This window comes from Festucalex cinctus, chromosome 14, assembly GCF_051991245.1.
Source record: "Festucalex cinctus isolate MCC-2025b chromosome 14, RoL_Fcin_1.0, whole genome shotgun sequence".
Lineage (NCBI taxonomy): Eukaryota > Metazoa > Chordata > Actinopteri > Syngnathiformes > Syngnathidae > Festucalex > Festucalex cinctus.
Window position 1 is genome coordinate 4,172,033 of NC_135424.1, and position 24,990 is coordinate 4,197,022.

Sequence of the window (24,990 nt, forward strand, 5' to 3'; positions counted from 1 at the left end):
GCTTACCCGATTTACATCCAGAAACAAAAGAGGCCTGAGTCGGATTTAAACAAAAAATAAATAAATAAAACAAAACTGTTTACTGTTCACATTGCATGAAAAAAAATCTGATACACGTCACATGGGTAAAACATCTGGAATTGGCCCACCATGTGAATTAAACAGTAACATATTTTCAAGAACAATTTTATAATTGTTACATTAACAAATTTACAATTTTTTTTTGTTGTAAAAAGTTGCTTACAACACAAAGCGGAAAAAAAAAAAAAAAAAAAAAAAGAATTACCCGAGTAAACGAATGTAAATGAAGTTTGGCTAAAAATGTGCTTAGAGTTTAGGAATATACTGTAATCCCATTTAGAGGTTTGGCATGCACTTTATAGCCTGCAAATTATTATTATTATTTTTTTTCTTCCCTACAGTAACACTTAATTCTTGAGGAATCAGGATGTTTCACATCTCTGCAGTGGTTATTTTTTTTTTTAATCATCTGTTATCATTCTGTCTGCCAGTGTCACAGTCACGCTCGCTTGTCATTCTTGTGTTTATTTCTCATTTGCAACTCACAAAACACACTCTTGACTCCGCGCGTTACACATTCATTTAGCCGAGGAAATGAAACAAGACAATCGATGGCAAATGGAGATTTATTTCCACATCCAAGAACCTCCCTCATCACGCTCTCACTCCACATACGTACAGCTCCATTTAAAAAACAACATAGAAATAGAAAAATAAACATTGATATCAGAACTAATCATTTAAGAGCTTAATTCAAATATACAATTTGCTTATAAAGAAACTTCAAAAAAGGGCTGAGGAGGAAGGAAGTCAATGGCTGTGATTACATGGACAGCAAGAACCAACTTAGTTTAGGGAATGTTCCTTTTATTATTGTCACTCAGAACTATTCTACTTGTTAGAAGTCTGTGCGTTGAATCGGATCCTTAATAGGTTGGTTATCAAATTACGAGTGTCCACGTAAACGCAGCCCATGTCTTAAAGCTTATTGAGCCTACATTCAGCAAAGTCAGAGTTGTGTGTCGTAGCATACTGTACATAGTCGTCCCTGCGTCCACTTTGAGTTATAGCAAAGAGATGCAAAGCTAATGCTAACGTTGGAAAGCTCACCAGATGGGAAGACAGCTGCGGAACTGAGTTTTTTTAGTTTTTATTTTTTTTATTTAAGACTACTAACCCCTCATTTTCACACTCCTGAGCAAAAAAAAAAAAAAAAGTTCAAAATAGTCCCAATGTTCAAGGCAAATGTGTCCTCCGCATCCTTGGTATAGTCCAACGTCCTTCCCTTTCAACTGAGTCGAGACGTTCCTAAACACTTTCCAATCATCAGCGTCCTGAAGATCCGCTTCAATTCCTCTCAATCTGCTCGAGGTCCAGCTCTCCCCCGAGCTGGAAAATGTCCCTGGTTGAGCCGCGGTCGCCCTTCCAGAGGGCGACTTTCCCCCGTGGCGAGCCGGATCTCGAGCCCACGCTACACGCCGAGTCGCTGTCCAGTTCCTCGTCGGACGAATCCTCGCCGTCTCTCGTCGCCTCCTGCCGGGGTTCCAGTCCCAGCTCGGACATGGCGGTGAAGTCCGAATGGCGTTGGCTCGACGGACGCAGGTTGGATTGGCAGCTGTCGAAGAAAGAGAAGCCGGGGCAACTCAAGCTCTGGAAAGTCTGGAGTTGCTGTGAAGAAAAGAAAGAGGACGACGTTATGTGAGTATGTAGAAGTAGTGGTGGTGGGACGTAATCATCGCCCGCTATTTGCGTATATGAAATGTGGAACTTCACTTTTTTACACGTTATGTTACAGTGTTATTCCCAAATGATGTATATGTATTTTTTTGTCACATGTACCATAGAGAAAATGGTGTTTATGTTTCAAGAATTTAACATGTATTCATTGTGCTTGCGAGAGGAGCTACGGGCACAAAATGGCGAGGTCTTGAGCTAGTGACACACATTCACAAATATAATCAGTGATGTAACAGCTTACTTGAATATTTGCTGATTATTCACTCACTATTGCTTCCTACATTTGTAAACAGATATGTTATTTGTACTCTTTCATTTTCAAAATAGGCTTGTTACTGTGGATAATGACACCATGTAAAAAGATATACTAAATACAGTGATGTAAAGTAAACCCCAGTTGAGATATCGAATTGTTGATTGAGGAAAAAAAAAAAACAGACAGCAGTGACATGGAGAAATGCGAACATTTTACTTTACTTTTTCTTAAAAGTCAGATTGTAAAATGCACTTGAGTCCAGGAGTTGAATCAGTACTTCAAAGTTTGCCAGAGTATTTTTACACAAGTATGTGTACTGCTCCAGTACCGAAATCGAGTACTTTTGCCATCTCTGGAACGTCCTGGGATGCTAGTACTTTTATTTGGGGGAATTTTCAACTTGAGGTTTTTCCTGTCACTTCTTGTGAGATTAAGGTTTCCCTTGAAGCAGCATCTTGCGTTTCATTGAAATCTTCTTTGCACATGCGAGCACACGTGCAAAGCTGTTCGCCTTTCATCACGGAAAGCAAAACCGTGTGAAGCCGCAGAAAACCGCAAACTGTATCTCGTTTCTCCCGTGTCAAGGCGACTCACTCGCAGGACTTGGCTCTCATTTTTGAACACTTGACCTTGGGGACATTCAAGCCGCAAAACACGTTCTATCCCGAGTTACCTTGACACCGTATGAACACCGAGCTCCTCTTTTTGACATGAGAAAGACAGACAAAGCAGTGCTGTGAAGGGCAAAAAACATCCTCAAAGTGTTTGGAATGAAGAATTAGGCCATCATAGTCGCAAATCAAATTTACCTTAAACGTGTTTAACGTATCACATTGTGCAGTTGACGGACGTCAATCATGCATTTGTTGTGCTTTTGGGAGGAGCTACAAATGAGATGTCCGTGATGTGATGTCACAGACGTGTCTTAATGGTATTTCATTTACCTGGCGTTAGGTTTTGCGTGACATGACGTGGTTGACAGATGTATTCATTGTGTCAGTGAGAGAAGCTATGAGGAAGGAGTTGCAAGACATGAGGAAGTGCTTTAGATAATATGGCTCAATCATATCATGGATTTCATTCAACCAAGGTTGATATAAGTAAGAGTTGTCATGTGACATGACTGAGTTGCAAGGTGGTCACCTTCCTCAAGATAAATATTGCCATAGTTTGTAATTTAGCTGCTTTGCGTAACACCGGTAACAGACTTGAATTTGTATTCATTGCGTTTGTGACAGAAAGCATTTCGTAGATGCAAACAGTGATTTCCAGAAAATGTCTTCATAGTTCTCATTTGAGGGCCACATCCAGAAAATCAGAAGGACGCAAGGGCCACATAATGTTATGAGGAGAAATTGCGTTCAGTCCTAAAAATTGTACAAATAATTTATTTGTGCTTTTGCATATTTAGAAAAATGTTACAGTATATACAATTTTTCTGAAGGTGCTTTTCTTTCTGGCTGTTGCCAGATAACGTCACTTCTGTGTGACATACTTTCAAACGTCATTATTCCGGTTGATATCAAAATAAATCTACTAAAAATCACAACAATGACGAAAACGAAGGACATTTTTGCTATAATTATAGTTTTAGTCAGTTGTGTAAACCTAAAATGTAATTTCAGTTATTTTTCGTCTTTTAAAAAGCATTTTTTATTTTATTTCGCGAACGATTTTTTTTTTTTTTGAGTTTTATTTCGTTAGTTTTAGTTAACTAAAATAACATTTGTTTGTAATAACATTGTGTTTTTCGACACCCTCCCTTCTTACTTTGACTTACTTTATTTCATTTGAATTTAGTCAAATGCCATTTTTAGCATATCTCGCGGGCCACTGACAAATGGATGGCGGGCCGTAGTTTGGACACCACTGACCTAAAAGTTAACATCATTCATGATGAGACGTTACTGTTTAATGTTAACAGAAAAAAACATTACAATAAGTTGTAATTTTACGAGAACAACGTACTTGTACAGTTTTTTTTAAAAGCATATACTCAACAAGACAAAAAAAAATCTCAAAGTGAGACTAATAAAGCTGTAATGTTCTCAGAAATCAGTAGTTATGTGCAAAGCAGTGCAGTGAGGTGGTTAATAATCTGTGAAGCAGCAGATGTTTGGAGGCACGGAGATGAATAGAAATGAGCTTTTTCCTTTGACTTGAGGACGGACAACTTGGCCGTTGCCATGCACCGGGAGTCTCCTGCTAGTGGACCGACGCACAAAAGCGAATACTTCAGGTGATAACGAGAGTAGTGGGAGGCCTTGGCTGTCTGTCACCGGAATGGGGAAAAAGGGGGATTTCTACGCCCTGTCTGTGTTTGCTCCCCCCTGCTATTACTTGACTACTAATTATCCCAGCAGGGTTGGAGGGGTAAAGAAGAAGGGGAGGAGGGAGGCTGGAAGCTGCTTTGTCACTATGTGCTTTCCATGAAACCCACTGCCTGGGATTTGGGAGGGTCTGCGAGAAGCGGGGTTACGTTTCTGTAGTGTGCCCAGCTTTTCATACCACCGCCACATGAAATACACGCATAGACACACTTAAAAACAAATGAAAATAGTGACGCGCACTTGTGAGCTGAATCCAATTTGTGTTTGTACTGTTCTATTTTTAATCACGCATTGATGTACATTTATAAACAATATTTAATAACTATATTATCATAGTACCATATAGTTGAGACGAGCTAGCTGGCGCAACGACGATGTGCTGAAGCACCCACAAATAGTTCAAGTAAATTTCAGAAGTATGTATGAAACTGGTAGCCCTTCACATTGTCAGTAAACAAAAAGAAGGTTAGGGCTACCAGTTTGATAGACACTTCTGAAATAACACATTTGCTCAAATTATGTTTGAGCAATGTGTCAATCTGTCTTTACTTTTGAAAACAACGACCGAACAGGTACATTTTAAATAAATCACTATACGAATATGAAGTGCGAAATAACACCAATTACTGGATAATAAACAGGGGGAAATGGTTTTGTAATACACTTTAATGCAAACTTAAAATTAATCTGATTTGTCGATTAATTGATTGAATAATCGATTCTAAAAACATTTGAAAGTGACAGCACTAATATTATTCAAGTATGGGAGGGGGGGATTGACAGTCTGCCACAAAAATTGGTTGACACAAAAAGGATCCAGGTCAATAACCTGAGTAATCGATGGAATAATCGATAAGCTAATGCGTGACAACCCTAGTTAGTGTAAATTGACATTCATGTGAAGACACCAATCGTGTTATTTCTCACAAAAATTAGGAAAAAGATCAAACTCATTATGCAACACTAGTTCCATAAATCTATTCCATTGTTTACATTTTCAAATGGTCGCATTCCTAGAAAATCACAATGCTCCATTACTGGTGACCTATTTTTAGAACAGGCCCACAGGCTACTCTTGTGGACCTTGGGTGCTGCACAATGTTGGTGACCCTTGCTCTAGATCAACTACCTCAACATGGGGTTTGTGTCACACAATGCTGTCGACGGGACTTAAATATGTATTCACTGTGCATGTGAGTGGATCGACTGTCAAAGTGCAGATGTGCTAAGTTTCAATACTGCCATAAAAATAAAATAAAAAAAAATCTGAACACTAAATAAACATGGCAAGGACAATTCTTCATTTATTTAAGGAAAGCGCAAAGAAATATTAGCAGAGGCCATTTGAAATCCCCCCAAATGAATTTACATCTTGAAATGAGGTCAGTCAACAACACCGTGAGAGGAAAAGCACAAACAGGGCTCGGCGTGTAAAACAAAAAGGCGTGCAAGGAAGGAATCTTGAACTCATTCCTAACAAGCAGACGACACAGCAGTGCACCTCCGCATCAATCATTCATCTGCGCTGTACCGAGGACACGATGCAGATAAGGGCAGAGAGTTTATAAAGAACAGAGCACGGGCTGTTATTTAATGAGATAACGCGTTTACGCGACGAGTCGCGTCACGTCACACGTCGCGTTCCCACGTTGCTGCTCAGCTATGCTCACCATGTGTGCCATGTCAGGAATGGAGAGCCGTGGTGAGAAAGGAGGGGGAGCTTACCGTATTAATAGAGCATGTGTACTCAAGCATTTAGGCATGCATAAATTGTTTAGAAAATAAAGTACGTATAGTATCATCTATTGTCGTTTTCAGAGCAGCCATTCCCATATTGTCAGCGTTTTCAGAGCATTTTGACTAGGGGTGTGAATTGCCTAGTACCTGACGATTCGATTCGTATCACGATTCACAGGTCACGATTCGATTCGATACCGATTAATCCCGATACGAATGGTCACGATTCGATACCGATTAATCCCGATACGAATTTATAAGTCGATTGTTGCGATTTTTTTCCATTCAAATTTAGAAAATACTATCAGTAAGCTTGTAGAGTGTAAGATTTATATGAAAATGTATTATTTATTTATCTTAAATTTCAGTCTTATAGAGGTTGTAATCTGTTTCATGTTTGAACAGCATTAAAATAAAATATTAAGGCTTAATGTGCCGTTCATATAACATTCTTCCATGCTCAAGGTGTGAATCCTAAAAAAAAATAAAAAAAAATTAAAAAAAATTGATTCTGCCGATTATTGAATCGATTCGAGAATCGCGCGATGTAGTATCGCGATATATCGCCGAATCGATTTTTTTTAACACCCCTAATTTTGACAGTTTCAAAATACAGCCATTTCTCCCAAAAAGCAGAGAAAACCGTCTGCCGAGAAGCTCCGCCAGAACCATGTTTGCACCACCGTCCACATTTCTACACAGACCCTTTTTTCTACAGACCCTTTTTGCAAACGCACGCAGTGGAAAAGGAAGTTACTGAGCTAACAGCTAGCTCCACTTGTTTACTCGTTGCACTCTTTTTGAAGCATCTTCTGTAAGTGTCAAACTAAATGGTAGTTAATGTTTGTTTACCATAAATGGTATCTGCTATCATGCTAATGCTAATCGTGATTGTTAACCATACAGCATTCTGTTAATTCAACTCATGTAGATCTAATGATGAATGTGTGACCCAAATTGTGGTTGGTGTTTATCTTGAACGGTAATTCCTAGCACGGTAATGCTAATCGCAATTGCTAGCTGTTTAGCACAGGCTAATTTTGCTGGTGCTTTTAGTAATGCATATGTACAGAAGACAATAAATGAGTAGTTATATCCACTCAATTCAACTCACGTTCAACCTTAGTGTACAAACAAAATAAATAAATAAATATGGGGGCGAGGGAGGGGTAGGGGCAATTTCTGCTAACTACTGCGACATATACACTGCCAAATCTATACACGTACACACTGTTGAGTGTAAAATGCCTTAAATTTGTCCGACTCCCAACCTTGTCCCTCATAATCTCTCAGGTCTACTTGCATAAATACGATCACCCCCTCTCTCCCTCACTTAAATCAGTTGAACGTGGCAGCAAATCACACCCAGCAGGCCTCCCCTTCCGCAAAAGCTGCGTTGACATTTCATTGAGCGAGTGGCCTCGAATTTGGCGATAAAGTTCAGCCTCCGTCTGACGGCTTTCCACAGCCGCTCCAGAGGAGGAAAAAACACAGCGGCCGGCCAAGGTGGAAGGGAAACAGCCGGGCGTGCAAACAACAAGGCGGACAGCTAGCAAAATTATTCAAGGAATTTGTTTTTGGGGAGGCGGTGGTGTCATGCGTAAATACCCACGATGGCAGAGCGATCGCTGATTAGCATGTCATGAAGCTCCAGAATTCACAGCCGCCGTCATTGACGTGCAGCAGGAAACTAAAGGCCACATTACGGCATGTTGTGCCGAGAGCACACACTGGGGGCTTGTTATGTGCTGCTGCTGACCTTCCTCAACCTCGTGCAAACATCCACAAACTTTTGCAGAAACAAACGTGCGTCTCAACCACTTTGACGTTAAAAAGAATTTGCAAGATGACGACCGTCATTTTGCAATCCACCCTCACAAACTTTGAGCTCATTATGGCTCGTCAAAAATGTTCTTTCAAACTTTTTTCACCCTCATGGAAATAGATTCCATTTTCCAAACTTTTTTGCTCATAAGGGTGTGTCTACAAAAGAACTGAAAAGAACAAAGATTTATGTAATGCTTATGAGAATAAATGAATTTTAATGTAAGAAGAATCTTACGAAAGTAAGCTTATATTTTGTTCTGGTCGTAATGTTCAAGTCGCAACATTTCAAGGGTAAAGTTTTTAATATGGGCACATATTTTGCCCATATAAAAATGGCATTTTGCCATATGTGTGGTTAATAAGTGTGAAATTGTGGCCCACTCCATCATTGACGTTATCAATCCCTGTCTTAATGTTACGGCAATGAAGTCCAAATGTGATGAGAATAAACTTGTAAAGTTGCAATGTTATGACAATTAAGTCGCTAAGTGACAAAAAAGTTGTAAATCTGCGATAGTGAAATCAGAATGCAACGTAAGAGAATAACACTGTAATATTGCAAGAATAAAGTTTTATGTTGCTTGGATAATGTCACAAGGATAACGTTACATTAATAGAAAGTCTCTAGCTGTTCTAGTTTTCATAACAGGTGATGAGGATAAGTGGTAAAAATGGTTCGCTTGAAAAAGTCATTTAAGTTTGTTGTCATTTACAATATGGACATTCAGTAAACAAACTTTCTTCATCCTTTTTGACAGCATATTGCAATGCATTGTGTACTATATAAGTGCTAAAAATTCTAATAAAAAGATTTGTGTAAAAAAAAAAAAAATCTATCGTTAACAGAAGCCCATGCATGCCCCGCCTCCTTTGAAACATGAAACAGAGCCAACGCGTCTGTCTGTTAATCCCCGAGACGTTTATGAAAGCGCGGCCCTAGTATGTGAGGCGGGAGCATTCCTGCGAGCCGAGGTAACGTCAACGTGACGCCCGCGTGCGTCGTCGGGGCTCGGCTTGTTCCCCGCCTAGCAGCTGGCACGGTTAGAGGAAACACCGTGCGTCCAACTCGCACTTGGACGGTCCTGAGGGTGACACAAATCTTCGGGAAAAAGGAAAAGGGAGGGTGTAGGAATAAAATGATGCCACTTTCTATTACAGACGACAGACTGTGAGATTTGCCCTGCTACAAGTGGTCTGCAGTGCATTTGGTACCTACAACTTTAGTGGGGATTTACCCTTGATACCACCACTATCATGTTGCAAATATTATAACAACAACATCCATACTGACCTATAAACGCACTCAACTGTGCCACATACATCATTTGGAGCAGTTCAAAACCAATATTTATCGAATGCAGCGTTTTAATTAAGTTACATCATACTCTGATGTCGATTATAGTTGAATGTATGCAGATCACTCACTATAGACTTTTTTGCTAGTTTACTAGAAAATTGGCTGTAACAAAGTTTGACCAACTAATTAAAGGGATACTTGACTCACTGAGCCATTTTTAGCAATACAACGTTAATATTTTGTCCAGAATGAATTTGAAAATGGCATTATTTTTCTTGTACAATTAATAACTTTTACAGCAAATTGCTGTTGACTGAAGATGACATCACCTGTGCTGAGGAAGTAGGTAACGACCAATCATGGCTCACCTGTTTTCTGAGTTTGGTCAGAAAACGGAGCCATGATCGGTTGTTACCTGCTTCCTCAGCCCTGGTGATGTCATCTTCAGTCGACAGCAAGTGGAAAAATTAGTATTTTAAGGTATTAATTTTACATAACAAATAATGACGTTACCAAATTCATTCTGGACAAAATATTAACATTTTACTGCTGAAAACGAGTCAAGTATCCCTTTAAGGACAGAAAAATGTTGATGTCATTGAGGAGGGCCAGTGCTCTGGGCCTCTGAGGAATAATTTGAGATCCGTGAGTTAATTCAGCATGGCATAACTTGGAAGTTTTTCCAAGTTAAGAGCTATCCAGTTGTCATTTTATTTTATTTTTTGCTTAGTCATTAATACGTCTCAGCTCCTCTCAGCGCAACAATGTGACACTGAATACCAGTAATTCTTTGCAGAGGATAAAGAATATGACTGACCACAGTTTGTAAACATTTTCCATTGCTTAACGAGTTATAGCTAGAGCAAGAATTGTTCACAATTTGCCGAAGTGCTACTTATTATGAAGTGAGTTGAGTTCACTGCCACCATACCGCACTTGCATCTCAAGTCATAGCAAAAAAAAATTCCTGACGACGGCTCATATCTCTAAAAAGCCACACGCTAAGTCACTTGGAGACATTGTACAGCAATTTTCTTAATGGTATACTGCATCTTTCAACAGTTGACAAGGATGTTGTTACAGATGAATATCTCAACATCAAAGCATGCATCCCATTAGAAGACTTGAATGCTTCCATTTTGTGTAGCGAGGGCTCATTTACAATCAGTGATTGCTGGGGCCAAGCATAACGTATGTTGGGTCTTGTAGTGGCTTTCTGTGCACAATCACTTCTTTTTTTTTCTTTGGCCGCTGTGGCTCTCTGATAAAAGCCAGATTGAGGCAGGAAATGACAAGTACAAGGGTGGGAGTTGCGGTGAATAACAGATGGACATCAAGGGGGCCCGACCTTTTGGATTTACCCAACAGACTCGATGAAATGTTAACCGAGCTTGGCTCCTTTCGAGTGTGTGGCGTTAGGCGGCATGACTGAACATGAGGCATGTTTCGTGAGTAAGCACCACTCCCTCACTCGGATACTTAACATGAGACTGCTGATTGTTGTTGAGTTGTGCAGATTTGGTTGGACGATCCAGAAAATGAATCCTCATCAGATTGATTTAGTGATTACATTGTATTTTTCTTTCTGATGTTAGTCTGCATCCCGAGTATTGTCAAGATTCCCATGAGCAAGGAACCACCCCAGACTCAGAAGATGCTAAAGTACAGCACGGGGGCGGTGTCACATCCAGCCTGCCTAAACCTCACAGTGACCATGAAGTCAAAGTAAAACACTTTTATTTTGAGAGTTCTGCTTTTAAATTATGTGCAACACATGTGTAAGCTAATACGAGCGAGGTAGCAAGCAAGAATTACGACTTTAATGTCTGCAGTGTTGCCAAGGTGGGGAAGTACTATGTCAAACAAATCATGTGAGTGACTTGTTGTGGTGACCCCTCACAGGTCAAGCAGAAGCCACATCACACTAACTTTTTATTTTGTCACTGCTAACACCAAGCTAAGAGTTGGTTTATTTTTTTTCTTATTTGAAGGTAGCACAGGTTGTGCTTGAGCAAAAAACATAACTACATGCATTAAAATTAAGCATTTAATAAATGTTTGCGTATGACATTCAAAATTTGTTCATGTCAAACTATTGTTTTTTTTTTCATTTTAAATTATGCAAGTAATTAATTTGTTAGAAAAAGAGGATGAGTGTGGGCAGTGAAACACTAACAAATATCAGGTGATCTTTCTTTAGTACATTTTGTGAGCAAAAAAATGATTAAAAAGCCTGTTTAATTAATTATATTTTATATTTATGTATGTAGAATTGAATGATAATATTTTTAATTGCTGAACACAGGCTAGCTCATATTGAGTTGGTTTTAGCATCATAAGCGCAAGTGCATTTTTCTGTAAGTGCCCCTCCAGTGGGGGGGAAAAAAAAAAAAAAAAAAAAAGCCATCCCCGATTTACTGTTTTCAATGAACCTAACATATGTTTTGGGATGTGGGAAAGCAAGCAAGGGAAGAACATGCAGGTTTGAACCTTGACCCCGTCACCTCAACAATGTAGTGTAAATCCAGCCTGCTGCTGAAATAGTTTCACCATGAGACCTCGGCAAACGTTTGCCTGTGTGCGTTTTGTCTGTGCATGTCGGCCAATTCCAGCTCACCTGAGTCATCTTTGCCAGGTCCAGAGAGGGCCTCGTCTCCTGGGCGTCCTCGGGTCTCCGCCGCTTCATCCCGATCTTTTTGTCGTTCAGCACGCAGGGCTGCGACCTGCTCCGGGACAGGCACCCCTTTCCGTCGCCCCTCGGGCCGGACCGCCGCCCCAGTTCCGGGGTGGAATCGGGAGAGCTGGCCTCCGAAGCTTCTTCTCTGTGGAGTTCGGGCAGGCTGATCTGCTCGTGGGAGAGGGAGAGAGGTCGTAGGAAGTGGCCACCGTAGGACTGAGGGCCATGTGAGGAAAGGGTGGTGGGGGAGACGGGAGAGGCAGTGAAGTGAGGGTGGGCAGGCAGTCGCTGGTTGAAGAAGGGCAGGTCCAAAGGTCCGTCAGTGGGGATGCTGGCGCGAGAAGGAAAACTGAAGCTGGAGCTACGCTGCATGGCGGGGCAGTGACCACCGGAGAATCCCCCGCCGGCGCGGACGCTCCCCCCGCTGTAGCACCTTCGCTTCTCCACCGCCGTCCACACGCGGGAGCCCTGAGGCCGCCACGACGAGCGAAAGCCGCCAAATTCGTCGGACAGGGACAAAGAGCGACACTGACGCTTGCTGGGGGGCGCCGTGGGCGCTTGGCCCGTGGCGATAGTGGTGTAGTGCGAAGTGGCGGGGGCGGACGGGTGTGCTTTGGTCAAGGCGGCGTCACCCAGGCTGAGATCTCGGATCAGGCTGGTGATGGCCGTGGCGGCGCCCGGTTCCTTGGTCCAGGGGCGGCCGCCCGGCTCGGGCGTGGCGTCCCACAGGCTCTCCAGACTGGCACCTGACTGGAAGCTTCGTCTTGGGTTCAGCCATCTGTCTGCTTCTGCAAAAATGGAAAACATGGATTCTCAAGTTACAACGACCAAGGAAAAATGTGTCCTAAGTATCCTAAGTGTTGTACGCATGCAGGGTCACTTGTTGGTGATGATGCATGACGTGTCAGAAACATTATAGGACTGGTGTCACAAAAAATTTTGGGAGTTGTGGCAGTCTTCACCACGACAACGCCCCTGCTCACAATACCCTGAGCATCTGACAGTTCCTGGCCACCTCACTCAATCGGGTTTTGTGTGATTTGCTATTTAAGAGTATATAAGAGAAAATGAAGGTGTGGCAGAGAAGACTGGGAAAGACTCCAAGGTGATTCCTTCCAAGGGAAAATGTAGTTTGGATTTGAAATATATCCTTAGTCACACTATTCCTGGAACTGAGATGAATACGACATTGGCTGCGTGGGAGAAGCTTAATGTTCTAAACTCATGCTTCCGCTCTTGTTTTATTGAGCAGATGATTTCTACTCTGTCTGCATGTTGTATGCAGGCCTTATCTGGCGACATGTTGTAATTCTGTGAGTGGATCGGCGCCTCTGTTGGTTGCAACCAAGTACTGCACTCCATTTCGCCTTGGTAAATTGACTTATTGTTGGTGATTTAGTTTGTATTTTCAGGTTATAAAAATGTAGAAAATGGTCAAATTGAATTTTTTAATGGGTTTATCTTGGAAAAAAAAAAGATCAAATAATTATCTTAAAGCAGATGTAAATGTCATATACAGATACACCCTCCTTCAATCCATCCATTTTCTGTATTTTTCTGTCCTAACAGTAGTCATGATTTTACGGCAGTCCCGACATCCGAGGTTAATCCAGAATAAAAGCAGCAATGTTTAAAGAAATTATACCAGAGCTGTCCTCCAACAGCAAGTTATCTGAATTCACAAGATCTCATTCATGATACGAATCAACCTGTAAAACATGTCACTCGTACTAATCTATTTTAGCCGACATGGTTCAGTGAGTAGAATGATTTATCAGCCATAGCAGTGATTCTCAAAGTACACATGCTCCCTCGATTGATATGTGAAAGAATCACTTATTTAACCTTTTACTACAGTGCATTTGCATTTAATCTGTTTGTTTTTAAACTTTTATTTAGGTGGAATTTTAACTTAACATTTATTTGCAATACATATTGATTGAATCATTATTTAAGTCCACTACGGTGCATAATTTTACAGGAGCTTGCAATAATAACTTTTTAGGAATATAATCCCTATCACTTTTGATAAACACCTAGGTGCACTGCACTCCTGTAATTTAATATCGGTCACGATGTACAAAAAAAAAATCAGAAGCACTGGTCTGTAGTGTCAATGTGACTTTAGCTACTTAGTCAAACACGATGGCTTTTCTTGCCTTAATCCTGTCCATTTTGGATCATGTTCTCCAACATTGGCATGTAAATGGTTTCCTTTGGGCCGACCATTTAAATGCAGCAGCGACCTGACAGGAATGTCATGAAAACAACTCAACAAAAGAGACGACTTCAAAAGCGTCTTGTGATGCCTGAATGGGCACGCAAATTGGCAATGCAAAAAAGCCGTCGCCATGCTCCTCTAAATGTCAACACCCGCAAAGAAAAAGAAGAAGAGAACATTGGGAGCGTTTTTTATTGAAGGAAGAGTATTGTTGTTAATCTCCCGTGAGAGCATAATGTGCAATGTAACGTGGAGCAGGTGCACGCTGGTCACGAGATGTTGACGAGAGGAGAGGAAGCGAAAAGACAAAAACAGTGCAACCTCGAAGGTGGAACACCATCTGTTCTGGGACGCTCGAAACGTTGAATGTTGAAAAAGATTATTCCCAAAGGCAATAATGGGGAAATGGTTTAAGAAATATTTCATGAGCTTTTCTTTAAGGCCTCTTCACTAACAACCAATGGGACTTAAATGTAGGCTCAATATTATAATCACAGGATTTTCCATTTTTAAGAAATTTTAAATATGTTCAGTGTAAGTAAGTTTTAATTTTATCATAAAAATGAACATAATTGATAGACATGTTGTGATGCTGTTTTTATTGTTTGTAACGGTGGCATTTTTAATACATTTGATCAGGCTTATTAATTATAATCAAGGTCTTCAGTTTGGAAAATGAAATGTAGGATTTTTTTAAGGATCCACTGACACACCATAAGTAATATTTTAACATTCTTATCTTTCACACAAGTATAAAATTAAGTTAACAATTGTCTATCTTAACTGATGACACTCTATGCCATCTTATGTGAGCCAAGACACCCTGTAATACTGTAACATTAACTGTCATAAAGGTGTAACCAGTGCACCAGTTAATATTTAATATATTCAGTCTTAATTATAAGAGCAAGTTAAAAGGGATACTTCACTTATTTAGCCCATTATAGCAATAAAAAGTCTTTTTTTTTATTTTTATTTAGCCCATTATAGCAATAACAAGTTTTTTTTTATTATTATTATTTTTCCACATACAAATAGTACCTTTAAAAACACATTTTGCAACTTGCTGTCGACTGAAAATGACATCACAAGGGCTCAGGTAACCAATCACAACTCACCTGTTTTCTAGGTTTGGTCATGTGACATTCACAAGCTGAGCTGTGATTGGTTACCTGAGCCCTTGTGATGTCATTTTCCGTCGACAGCAAGTTGCAAAATGTGTTTTTAAATGTACTAAATGGAAGTGAAAAATAAAGAAAATATCAAACCTATAGGCAAAATATTAATGTTGGACTGCCAAAAATGGCAAAATAAGTATCCCTTTAACATAATTGACTTTTTTTTGTGTGTCAAACATTCTTAATTGTCATATAAGGGAAGAAAAACGTGGCTTGCATAACCAAAATGTGTCTTGTGATGCTGCACTCTTTAAATGCTCGTCCATACATTCCACAAGTAATTTTGTAACATTCTGAAAACATTCCAAACTGTAACATTTAACCGTCAGTTTTTAAATGTTATTAATCATCATACGAGTATAAATAGAGGTTAACGGCAACCCACCGTGTTGTCCTTTCTGATAACATGAAATTACATGTAGAGTAAATGCTGCAGTCTTTGAATGCGATTCTGCTTACGTCATTCACTTCCAGCTAAGAAACAGCCACATGCTCAGAGTTAATCCACTGACGTTGTTACATTTATTTCCTGGCCTCTCCTTTCGAAATATTAAAGTTTTGTGCGGCTTCAGAGACACGAAAACATGAATGGCTAAAATGAGCACAAAATGGAGAACTCACCAGCAGTCCCACAAGAGAAGAGGGTCGTCCCTCTGCTCATGGTGTGGCGCTCACGCTGAAAAGAAGCCACAAAGGTTTAGAGAAATGTAAGTATGCAAACGCATAACCCAATTTGCATTGTTTTATTTAATCCATAGTTGTATACAGGACTACTATCCATGTTATCTGAAGGGTCATAGTCAAAAGTAAAGTTTGTGTGAATTGAGTAAAACAACAAAACATTCATACCTATGGGCAAGTTAGAGTCTGCAATGAACATAATGTGCATGTTTTTGGAATATGGGGAAAAACCAGAACAACAGAACTGTGTGGAAGCTGCGGCAACCACTCGCCCTCCGTGCAGCCACAAAACGTTTTGTTCCCACATTTATATCCTAACCACCAAAAAAAGTCATTTTTGTAGTTTCCAATGAACACTGATGATATTTAAAGCGGATAAAAATTGTTTTGTCCTGTTACTCTGACTTCCTGCCACTCCGAAAACATATACATTTATTGAAGAATGTATATTGTCCATAGGAGGTGGGAATGTGGGCGTGAATGCTTGTTTGTCTAAATGTGACGGGCAATTGGCCGGCATCCAGTGCCATTGAAAGTGTATGGATGGATGTTTTACTTAAATCATACAATGTATCAATAACATATTGATTTAACCTACAAAAGCTGTGTTCTTTCCACAAAGGTGTGTGGGTATACAAAAGGTCATCGTATGGTTTACATATTGTATAGAATAATGGCTGACAGTTTGCGCAACAGGCGCTATTCGTATGCACAGTATATTTGCTCAAATGGAATTGCAGTCCATTAATACCCTGCAAATGATCCATCAATTAAGACTCCTGTAAACATTTAGCTGCTATTAACTACTCTGTCCAGTCCAGTCGGTTTTGTTGGAATCGTGGCGTGCGTAGAGGAAGGTTTGCCTGCACACGCCTGTCTTGTGATGTCTCTCCCTCTCTCACAGTTCACTCGATTGCAACAGGGTGGCGCCTTCTTTTGCACACAAGGGACAAAAGGGAAAATGTGGTGGAAAATTACAGTGACTCACGCTGAGATTATCACTACCACCACCACAACAACAAACAGTAAACACAACAAAAAAAAAGACAAAACATATTTTCTCCGGTGAAAAATGGAGTCAAATGCTTCCAAATCCAAAACATGTTTACAGCACATACTGTACATAACATTTGATATTGCACAACTAGTGATATCTCACTGTGGCTCTCCTTGCCCACTGGTGAGGGCATTGCAATACGTTGACCAATCTTCCCCCCCCATTTCATTCAATCTGACATTCATAGCTCAAATTCTGGCCTGCAAACGTTACAAAGCGACTGCTCGAAAATCTTGCAATTTCTGACACTTTGAAGACAAGGTAATAATGTATATGATTATTTCCAACAACTTGTGAGGTCGACATAAATTAAAGCATTCACAATTAAAATGCAGCATGGCTCTGGCTTGTAGCGACATGCAGCAGCTGTGGGATGACATGAAGTGATATTCATCTGACGAGGGATAAGTAGCTGCTAAAGATAAGCTGATTTGCCACCAAACCTAAACTTACATGCAGGCACAACAAAATGATAGAAAGTCAAACACCGTGGTAAAAAAAACAATTTTTCTACATGAAATATTCTTTTGCAGTCAGGCATCATGGTGGGTGACCTAGCGGTTAGCATGGCTGCTTCACTGTTGTGAGGTTCAGGGTTTGTCAGCTAGATAGGGTCCATCTTACCCAAAACCGTGATAATGGCATTCACTAAAAGAATATATATCAAAATTAGTGTATTAACTTTATGATGGAGGTCATGTTGCCAAAAAAAAAACAAAGCAAGGTCCTATTCTCATCTCTTACCGGCCGTCGTTCGCTGCTCTTGGGCCTTACATCATTGACACCCTTCTTCTTTTCCAGGCTTTTGGAGAAGATGATCACCATGGTAGCGTAGCACTCTTCACAAGTCTCATCGGGTGGAAGAGAAGGAGGAGGAGGCCACGGGCAGCCATATTAGGTGAGGGTGCGAGACGGGCAGTCAGTCAGTCAGCTGGCACCTCCCATCAAAGCCAAAGAGCAGGTAGGACGCCCCTGGCACTTGAGACACTCTCTGTAAGGAGAGAAAAAGAGAAATCTGAAAATGCCTACGGTCCTTTTATGAGTGTTTCATGTCTGTACAGTTGCTCGGACAGTGTGTTATGTCATCGTTACGCGGGTCTTGTGTACTGGGAACAGTACAACTCCACTGCGATGCTGGCACGTGAGATAGATATAGATAGATAACACAAAACAGGTACAAGCAACACCATTTTTTTTTTCAAAACATGATACAAATCTTGAACACCCCCCCCCCCCCCCCCCCACCTCGGTTTAAGATGGCATTCTGTTCTAAGAACTACATTATTGCTGTTGAAAAGTCACAATTACAATAAATATTTGTAGTAAAAACAATTACAGGCTATAAATATAAAACCATCCAATGAAATGTATGACATTTTCTTCCAAATAATGTTTGATCGAATGATTGAAAAACAGTAAGAATGGTGGTCACTGAGTGTGGCCCCAACCCAACCATAGTAATAACTTTCACCAATGGAAAACTGAGGAAAGGTGAAAGAGAAATTGTGCTCCAGTCCTGTAGGTGGCAGTAGTTTTCACTCCAAACCGGTAATGTGAGTTAGCTGTAAGACATCAACAATTCAATAAAGACTAACACACAAAACACACATGACTTTAATGTCTATTTTCCTTTGGATTAGTTTAATTTGTCTAATGCGTACAAACAAACAAACAAGTTAACTCCTTGGCAGAGGCAATAAAAGTTAGCATGTGACTAAAGCAGCTAAATAAAGCGCTCCATGCTGTCGGCTATTTGACAAGCAATGTTTCTTTACATAACAGGTTGGGTAGTTTTATGCGATTTTATGACGGCACTTTGCTTTTCTTTCTAAGGGAAACGGGAAACTCGATTGCATGTCTGCTTTAGCAGTAAAAGACAGAGCATACAGTATGTTGCCATATGGCCAGGTGACAAAGTCAAGGAAAAGACAACATCATGTGTTTAACTAGGGGGCTGGCATGAGTTCTTCTGGTCCCCCTGGAGGTCGACTAGTGCAGCTATGAACATTATTCTTCCAAAACCATGTGATGTTTTGACGATGCCTACAGCCACAAGTGCTTCATCCTTTTCCACAACACGCATCCAGATTTTTCCGTTCATTAAAACCCTGTTTTTAGGGGCCAAATGAGTACTTTCTCAAGCTAAAAGCTGACGTACACTTAAAGGGCTTCCTCAGCCAAAACGTGGACAAGCAAACATGGCGGAATCATTTGGCTAATCTCGGGTAAAGGCGGCATGGCTAAAGATGTGGTAGAAAGAGCTTATATGGAAGTGTGGTTGTTTCATGGCTTCATGCACACATTGCGGCTGCATGCAGATGGTAGTGGCTGTAAAAGAGCTTTTAACCCTTAAGAGGCTGTATGTTTTTATGTGTGTTTTCAAGATGAATGCAGGTTGAATTGTTTGAGTGTGTATATTTAAAGGACATCTGAGGTTTTCTTTCCCGTCTGCGCCGTGCTCATTTGGAGATCTTTCAGGTATGCTTCCTTTATCCTTTCGCCGGATGGCAGGAATAGCTACGGTGACCTCAGACCGGGGCTTCCCTCCTTCATTAGATGACCGCTCAACATCCAATTAGAGAGCACACTTCTGCGCAGCACCCCATCAACTGCTTTTGGGAAACGACACACAAGACTAATGGCTTTTGCAGGCCCGCGTATGAAACATGTGCATACATGTTATGTGGAGGTCGCTGCATTTATATAACAAGCCCGCGCACTATTGGTTATTCCACACACAGATTTCATACCAGCTTGTGTTACTTTCCATGTCATCTCTAGCAAACCCATGACTACACTCAAGATGTTTTACTTTGGCGAAGCCTAAACCAACTGCCGGCATATGACTCCCATTATCTCCATTTATCCCGGAAAGTCAGTGGAGCACAACTGGGCCTCTCGCAGGAATAGAGAGCCCGTGTTCGCCTTCTTGTTTGGAGTAAAGAACGGGAAAGTTCTTGATCGGTGTGCGATTACTTAGGCTGATTAGGACTGACATTGAGTAATGGCCGAGACCAACGAGAGGGTTTTCGTGTGAATGTTGAGGAGCGGGGAGTTTATGTGCAAGAGTTATTCCTATTGTGGAAAATGAACGCAAATGCTAAGATACCGTAATGTCCTAGACAGTAACCGGAGTGTGGCAGACATTTATCAGAACATTTTAAATAACTGCCTGAGCGTGTTAGACATTTACCAGCTAGATGGTCGCAGGAACATGTTGGACAGTTACCGTAACGTGCTAGACAATTACCAGGATGTTCTTGACACTTTCCGAATTGTACAGGACATTTAGCGGAATGGGCCAAAGTGTCTTGGAAATTTATCTAACACACTGGTTAATGGAACATGGTAGACAGCTACAGGGCTATGTCAGACTGTTACTACAATGTTACCAGAATGTGATAGACAAGTTAGCCAAATGGGCTGAATAGTTAATGCGTTAGTTATGGAAACATGCTGGATCATTACTGGAATGTACTAGGCAGCAACCACAATGTGCCAGACAGCTATTGCAATGGCCAAGTCACCGGTGCGTGCCAGACAGTTAGTGAAACATCGTGGACAGTACTGGAACGTGCTAAACAGTTACCAGAACATGCTAGACAATTACTGGAACGTACTAGACACTTGAAAAAAAATAATCAGTGGAGCACAACTGGGCCCCATGTAGGAAAAGAAAGCCTGTTAGCCTTCTTGTTGGGAGTAAAGAACAGGAACGTTCTAGTTGATCAGTGTAGGATTATTTTGGCTGATTAGGACTGACATTGAGTATGGGCAAGGCCAATAACTGCGGGAGTTGGGGAGCGTGGCGTTTACATGCGGGAGTTTCCCCTCTTGTGCGACTGGACATGCCATGTGTGTCTTTAAGCTAACTCTGTATACGTGTGCGTGTGTGTGTTTGTGTGTAGCGACTGGCAAGCAGGGGGGTCATGGGAGAGGGCAGGGTACGGATCAGAAGCCCCAAGCCATGCTTACTTAATCAAGCAGCTCGCAGTGATGGAGAAACCAGAGCCCAATGGTGAAAGAAGTGTCGTGAGCCCCTACTCCGGTATCGACGGATCACATCAGCTTCTCAATGACACTCACCTCTCTTTTGCGACCGATTACACTGAATGCTCACTCTTTCTCTCACATAGGGTTTTCCCACAGAGTCTAAAGCAACATTACTATTAAGTGAGTCACATAGTTGGTCTAAAGTATTAAAAATTGGTTTTTAAAAAATTGGGTGCCAACAGGAATACGGCTCTCCTTACCATGACAAAAAAAAAAAAAAGATAACAATTAGTGTATTAATTGATAATTTGCATCTCACCCATATTTGATCAAACAAATGTAGTCCAATACCCATGCGGCGTTTTAACACTACTTATAACAAAACTGGGAGAAAAATAATCTAAAAGTAGACATTGGAATGTGCTAGACAGCAACTGCAGTGTGTTAGACAGCTGCAGGAATGTGCTCAGTAGTTAACAGGATGTGTTAGACAGTAACCAGAATGTGCTACAGTCCTAGAAATTGTTAGACAGTTAGTGGAATGTGCTATAAAATTACTGAAATTTGCTGTGCTAGACAGTTACCAAACGTGGTAGCCGATTACCAAAACATGCTAGACAGTTCAAATCTGCAAGTGAGCAGAAAATGTGTCATTTTTAGTCATCATTGTAAAAAATTCAACAAAAGTACGTTTCTTGTGAACATGACTGGAGTTGGAACATTCTCAACTGCAACTTTCCATCATATAACCGCAGCAAATTAACTTTTCTTAGGAGTCAACCTCCTACTGCTATGTGAAGAGTAATGCATAGACGCCACTATTTGGCATTAGCGTTTGGCCATGGCAGAGGCCTCCGGTTTAAAAAAATGCTCTCATTTGATCTGTTGTGTTGTGAAGAAATACAGTTGCCAGACAAGCCAAAGCCACGAGTGCAACACTTAAAAGTTGGATTTTAAGTAACCCAACCGCATGTTTCAAAAGTGATAAACAATGGCTGTTGTAAGCATGCACCCTGTCCTCATGAGCTTGGTTAGTTCAGTTCCATGTAATCTTGCTATAACCGATACTGCCAAATAAATCAAGTGACATATCACAGTCCATTTCTTGTCTGGCTTTGCAAAAGCATGTCAGAACCACTGGCCGTTGCATGAAGTCAGATTAACGCTAAACTGATGGGAAGCTTCATCACTAAATGGGAACAAATCTGCCGCTACATCATTCTACATTCAATTTGGCCTCGTCAATTCGAGTGGTAATTCCAGTTAGATTTGTGTATGTCGGTCAAGAGTGCAGACAGCAGCTCTTGGCAAATAGCCAATGAGGAGTGGTGAGGGCAGTGGAAAGGGCAGCTAAGATAATGTGGCTCCTTGCCTGAGCTGTGAGTTGTGCAGGCAGATGAATAGATGCCTATTTGGGGCCCCGTGAAGCTCTCTGATGAGGGCGTTTTGTGTCCATCGGCAATTGGCTTGACCTACTGCATACTTGGGCAGAGTGCGTCTGGTGTCAAGACTTTGATCGGTGGCTGAAGCCAGTGAAAAAAACAAATAGACTATTACAGACTAATCAAACACTTGAAGCATTCATATACAATTCTGAAACCAACTAACATTTTATGGAGAAATGTGACAACTGACGTAATGCTCAATTAATTGATTATGATGCACATCACTACTTTTGAAGCTGTACAAGTTTTGTGTTAGACAGTTACTGGAATGTGCCACACTGTTACCAGTTAGATACAGTTTTTACCAAAACCGTGTTAGAAGTTACTGGAATATTGTAGGCAACTACCAAAATGTGCTAGACAGTCATTAGAATGTGCTAGACCAGGGGTGGCCATGTTGGGTCCTCGAGAGCCACTATCCAGCCTGTGTTCCATGTTTCTCTCCAGTAACACACCATATTCATGATCAGGATCGTTATCAGGCTTCTGCAAAGCTTGCTCATGAGCTGATCATTCGATTCAGCTGCACTGAAGGACAGAAACATGGACACCGTAAATGCTCAGCTGTTACCACAATGTACTAGACAGTTACATGAATCTGCTACTTACCGGAATGTGTTACATGTGTTAAGACAGTTACCATCCAAGATGATACATGTTTATGTATTTCTTCTGTATAAATTCATTTCAGAGCTCTCAGAATAAAATATGCAGTCTACTATAACAGCTTCCTGTGGCAACACATTGGTAATTGTTGCCATGGAACATAAAAAAAACAGCATTAAAAGGAGAGGTTTTGGCCGGGTACAAGTGGGTGTTTTTGTGGACATGCAAGTGGGAGCTATTATTTTTGTTCCAAGTCCGCAGGATGGACCATCCATTCAGAGTGAACTCACAGCCACCCCACTCACCAACCGTGAGGTGCGGGTCATAAAGATGGTTCCTAGAGAGGTCAAGACATACCACTGAAGGCTCGGACCATCACCCCTAGTACCCACACGGGGGAACATTGGCCCCGAAACACTCAATTCATCTTCCCAAGTGGTCAAACAATGAGGCCCGGATCATTTTTACTTGTCATTTAATCAATGGCGTGCTTAAGAATCCACCTTTAAAAAGTCCAGCTGTACTTTTCAGTGCTGAGTGAGCACAGAGATGACACAAATGGGAACACTTCCCCGTGCAGTGCAAGGATGTGGCTTCCTTTGTGGTAATCACATTCGGAAGACTGTAAGCACGATGTACTATACTCAAGATTAAAAAAAAAAAAAAAAAAAAAAAAAAGTCTCATCACCCAACGCTCATTTCTTCACTGCATCATCCTAAAAGCTGTGTCCAATACGTTGTCCAAAACATGCAGTACATACAATGTTTAAGTAATCCCTCTCTAACAGTTCAATTAAAACTGAGGCATTATCTTAGTAAAGGCAGAAATTTGAAAACAGCTTTTGTCTTTGGTCACATGTAACATACGGTGGCGTAAATAATTATTTGATCCCGTGCTTATTTGTAAGCTTGCTCACAGAAATTAAATCTTCACTGTTTATGGTTGTTTACTGATTGTGCTAATAGACAGCGTTTTGAGTACTATACTGTACTTCTGGCTCCCACAGACTGACTGGTGCCTACGCGCTAGACAGCTGTTCACCAATCAATGAACTCAACTGGTCATGTGTAAAAGGCTCGGTGAGAAGATGACAACTATTTGCGCCATTATTCCAAAGTGGGGGAAACTATTCCTACAGTAAGCATCCCTGGTAGCGCTGGTGCACTTGTAAAAATCTGAGGTCTCGCTATGGCAACCAAAAGCAAAACAGAACAACAATAAGTCAACATATGTTGCACGCAACAAGCGCGGTTTGCCAAGTGGTAGAGATGGCCCAGCGAGCTGCAAACACAACACAAGGCCCTCTATGCGGTAATGTATTCAGGGGGTCAGGACCCCTCAGAGCAGGGCGGATTCAAAGTGAAGCCCTGACGTGCTTGACATGCACAAGATCAGGTGTTTTATTTTGAGTGCGAGAAGGTACGAGGGGCCCCCTTTGCCCCGACCGCGTTGACCCCCACATGCCTGGACTCCCTATATACCAGGTACCCCCTTACTAATTACACCATCCCCCTATCCCCCTCCGTTGCTCTAAATCTTTGCTTTTCCTGCTTGCGGTTTCCATCATTACCCGCAAGGCCCTGTTCAGTTGCGTGCACACTAACCAGAGCCCCTAAATCCGTCATGGGGAACGTTAACACGATGGTTGGCGACCGCTCGCGACCTCACAGCTCTAAAAGTGCCAACGCGCCTGCAGCATGTTATGCACAAACAAGCAACAAACTTCGAATTATCTCACAGTTGGTTACTTAAGCTGACGTGTATGTCACGGTTGTGTTTAGCGAGAGAGCGAATTTGGGGAAGAAAAACCCCATGAGCGGCATCGCACCGCCACTTTCATTCATTCATTCATTCATTCATTCATTCGTGAGGGGACTCAGCCAAGGACCCTCTGACTGCACGACATCGTGAGAAGACCAAGACAGA

At 41.3% G+C, this 24,990-nt stretch overlaps 2 protein-coding genes across 7 annotated transcripts in view; one reads left to right on the plus strand and one right to left on the minus strand.

Moving 5' to 3' along the window:
* Positions 1-17,968, plus strand: part of LOC144001189 (uncharacterized) — a 58,203-nt gene extending 40,235 nt beyond the window's left edge. For all 5 annotated transcript variants that reach the window (XR_013278404.1, XM_077495292.1, XM_077495295.1 and 2 more), the window contains one exon: positions 17,821-17,968. The gene's annotated coding sequence lies outside the window, so the exon portion shown is untranslated. The remainder of the gene's footprint in view (positions 1-17,820) is intronic.
* The window catches only part of LOC144001185 (protein FAM53B-like), a 31,314-nt gene continuing 6,953 nt past the window's right edge, over positions 630-24,990 (minus strand). Inside the window, exons 2-5 of one of the 2 annotated variants that reach the window (XM_077495287.1) lie at positions 17,764-18,010; positions 15,903-15,957; positions 11,823-12,667; positions 630-1,689 (exon numbers count right to left, since the gene is read on the minus strand). In XM_077495287.1, the coding sequence (XP_077351413.1) occupies positions 1,369-1,689; positions 11,823-12,667; positions 15,903-15,957; positions 17,764-17,844 (1,302 nt within the window). In that variant the 5' untranslated portion in view covers positions 17,845-18,010 and the 3' untranslated portion in view covers positions 630-1,368. Of the gene's footprint in view, positions 1,690-11,822; positions 12,671-15,902; positions 15,958-17,763; positions 18,011-24,990 lie in introns of both variants that reach the window. The other variant, XM_077495286.1, reaches the window with a different exon arrangement.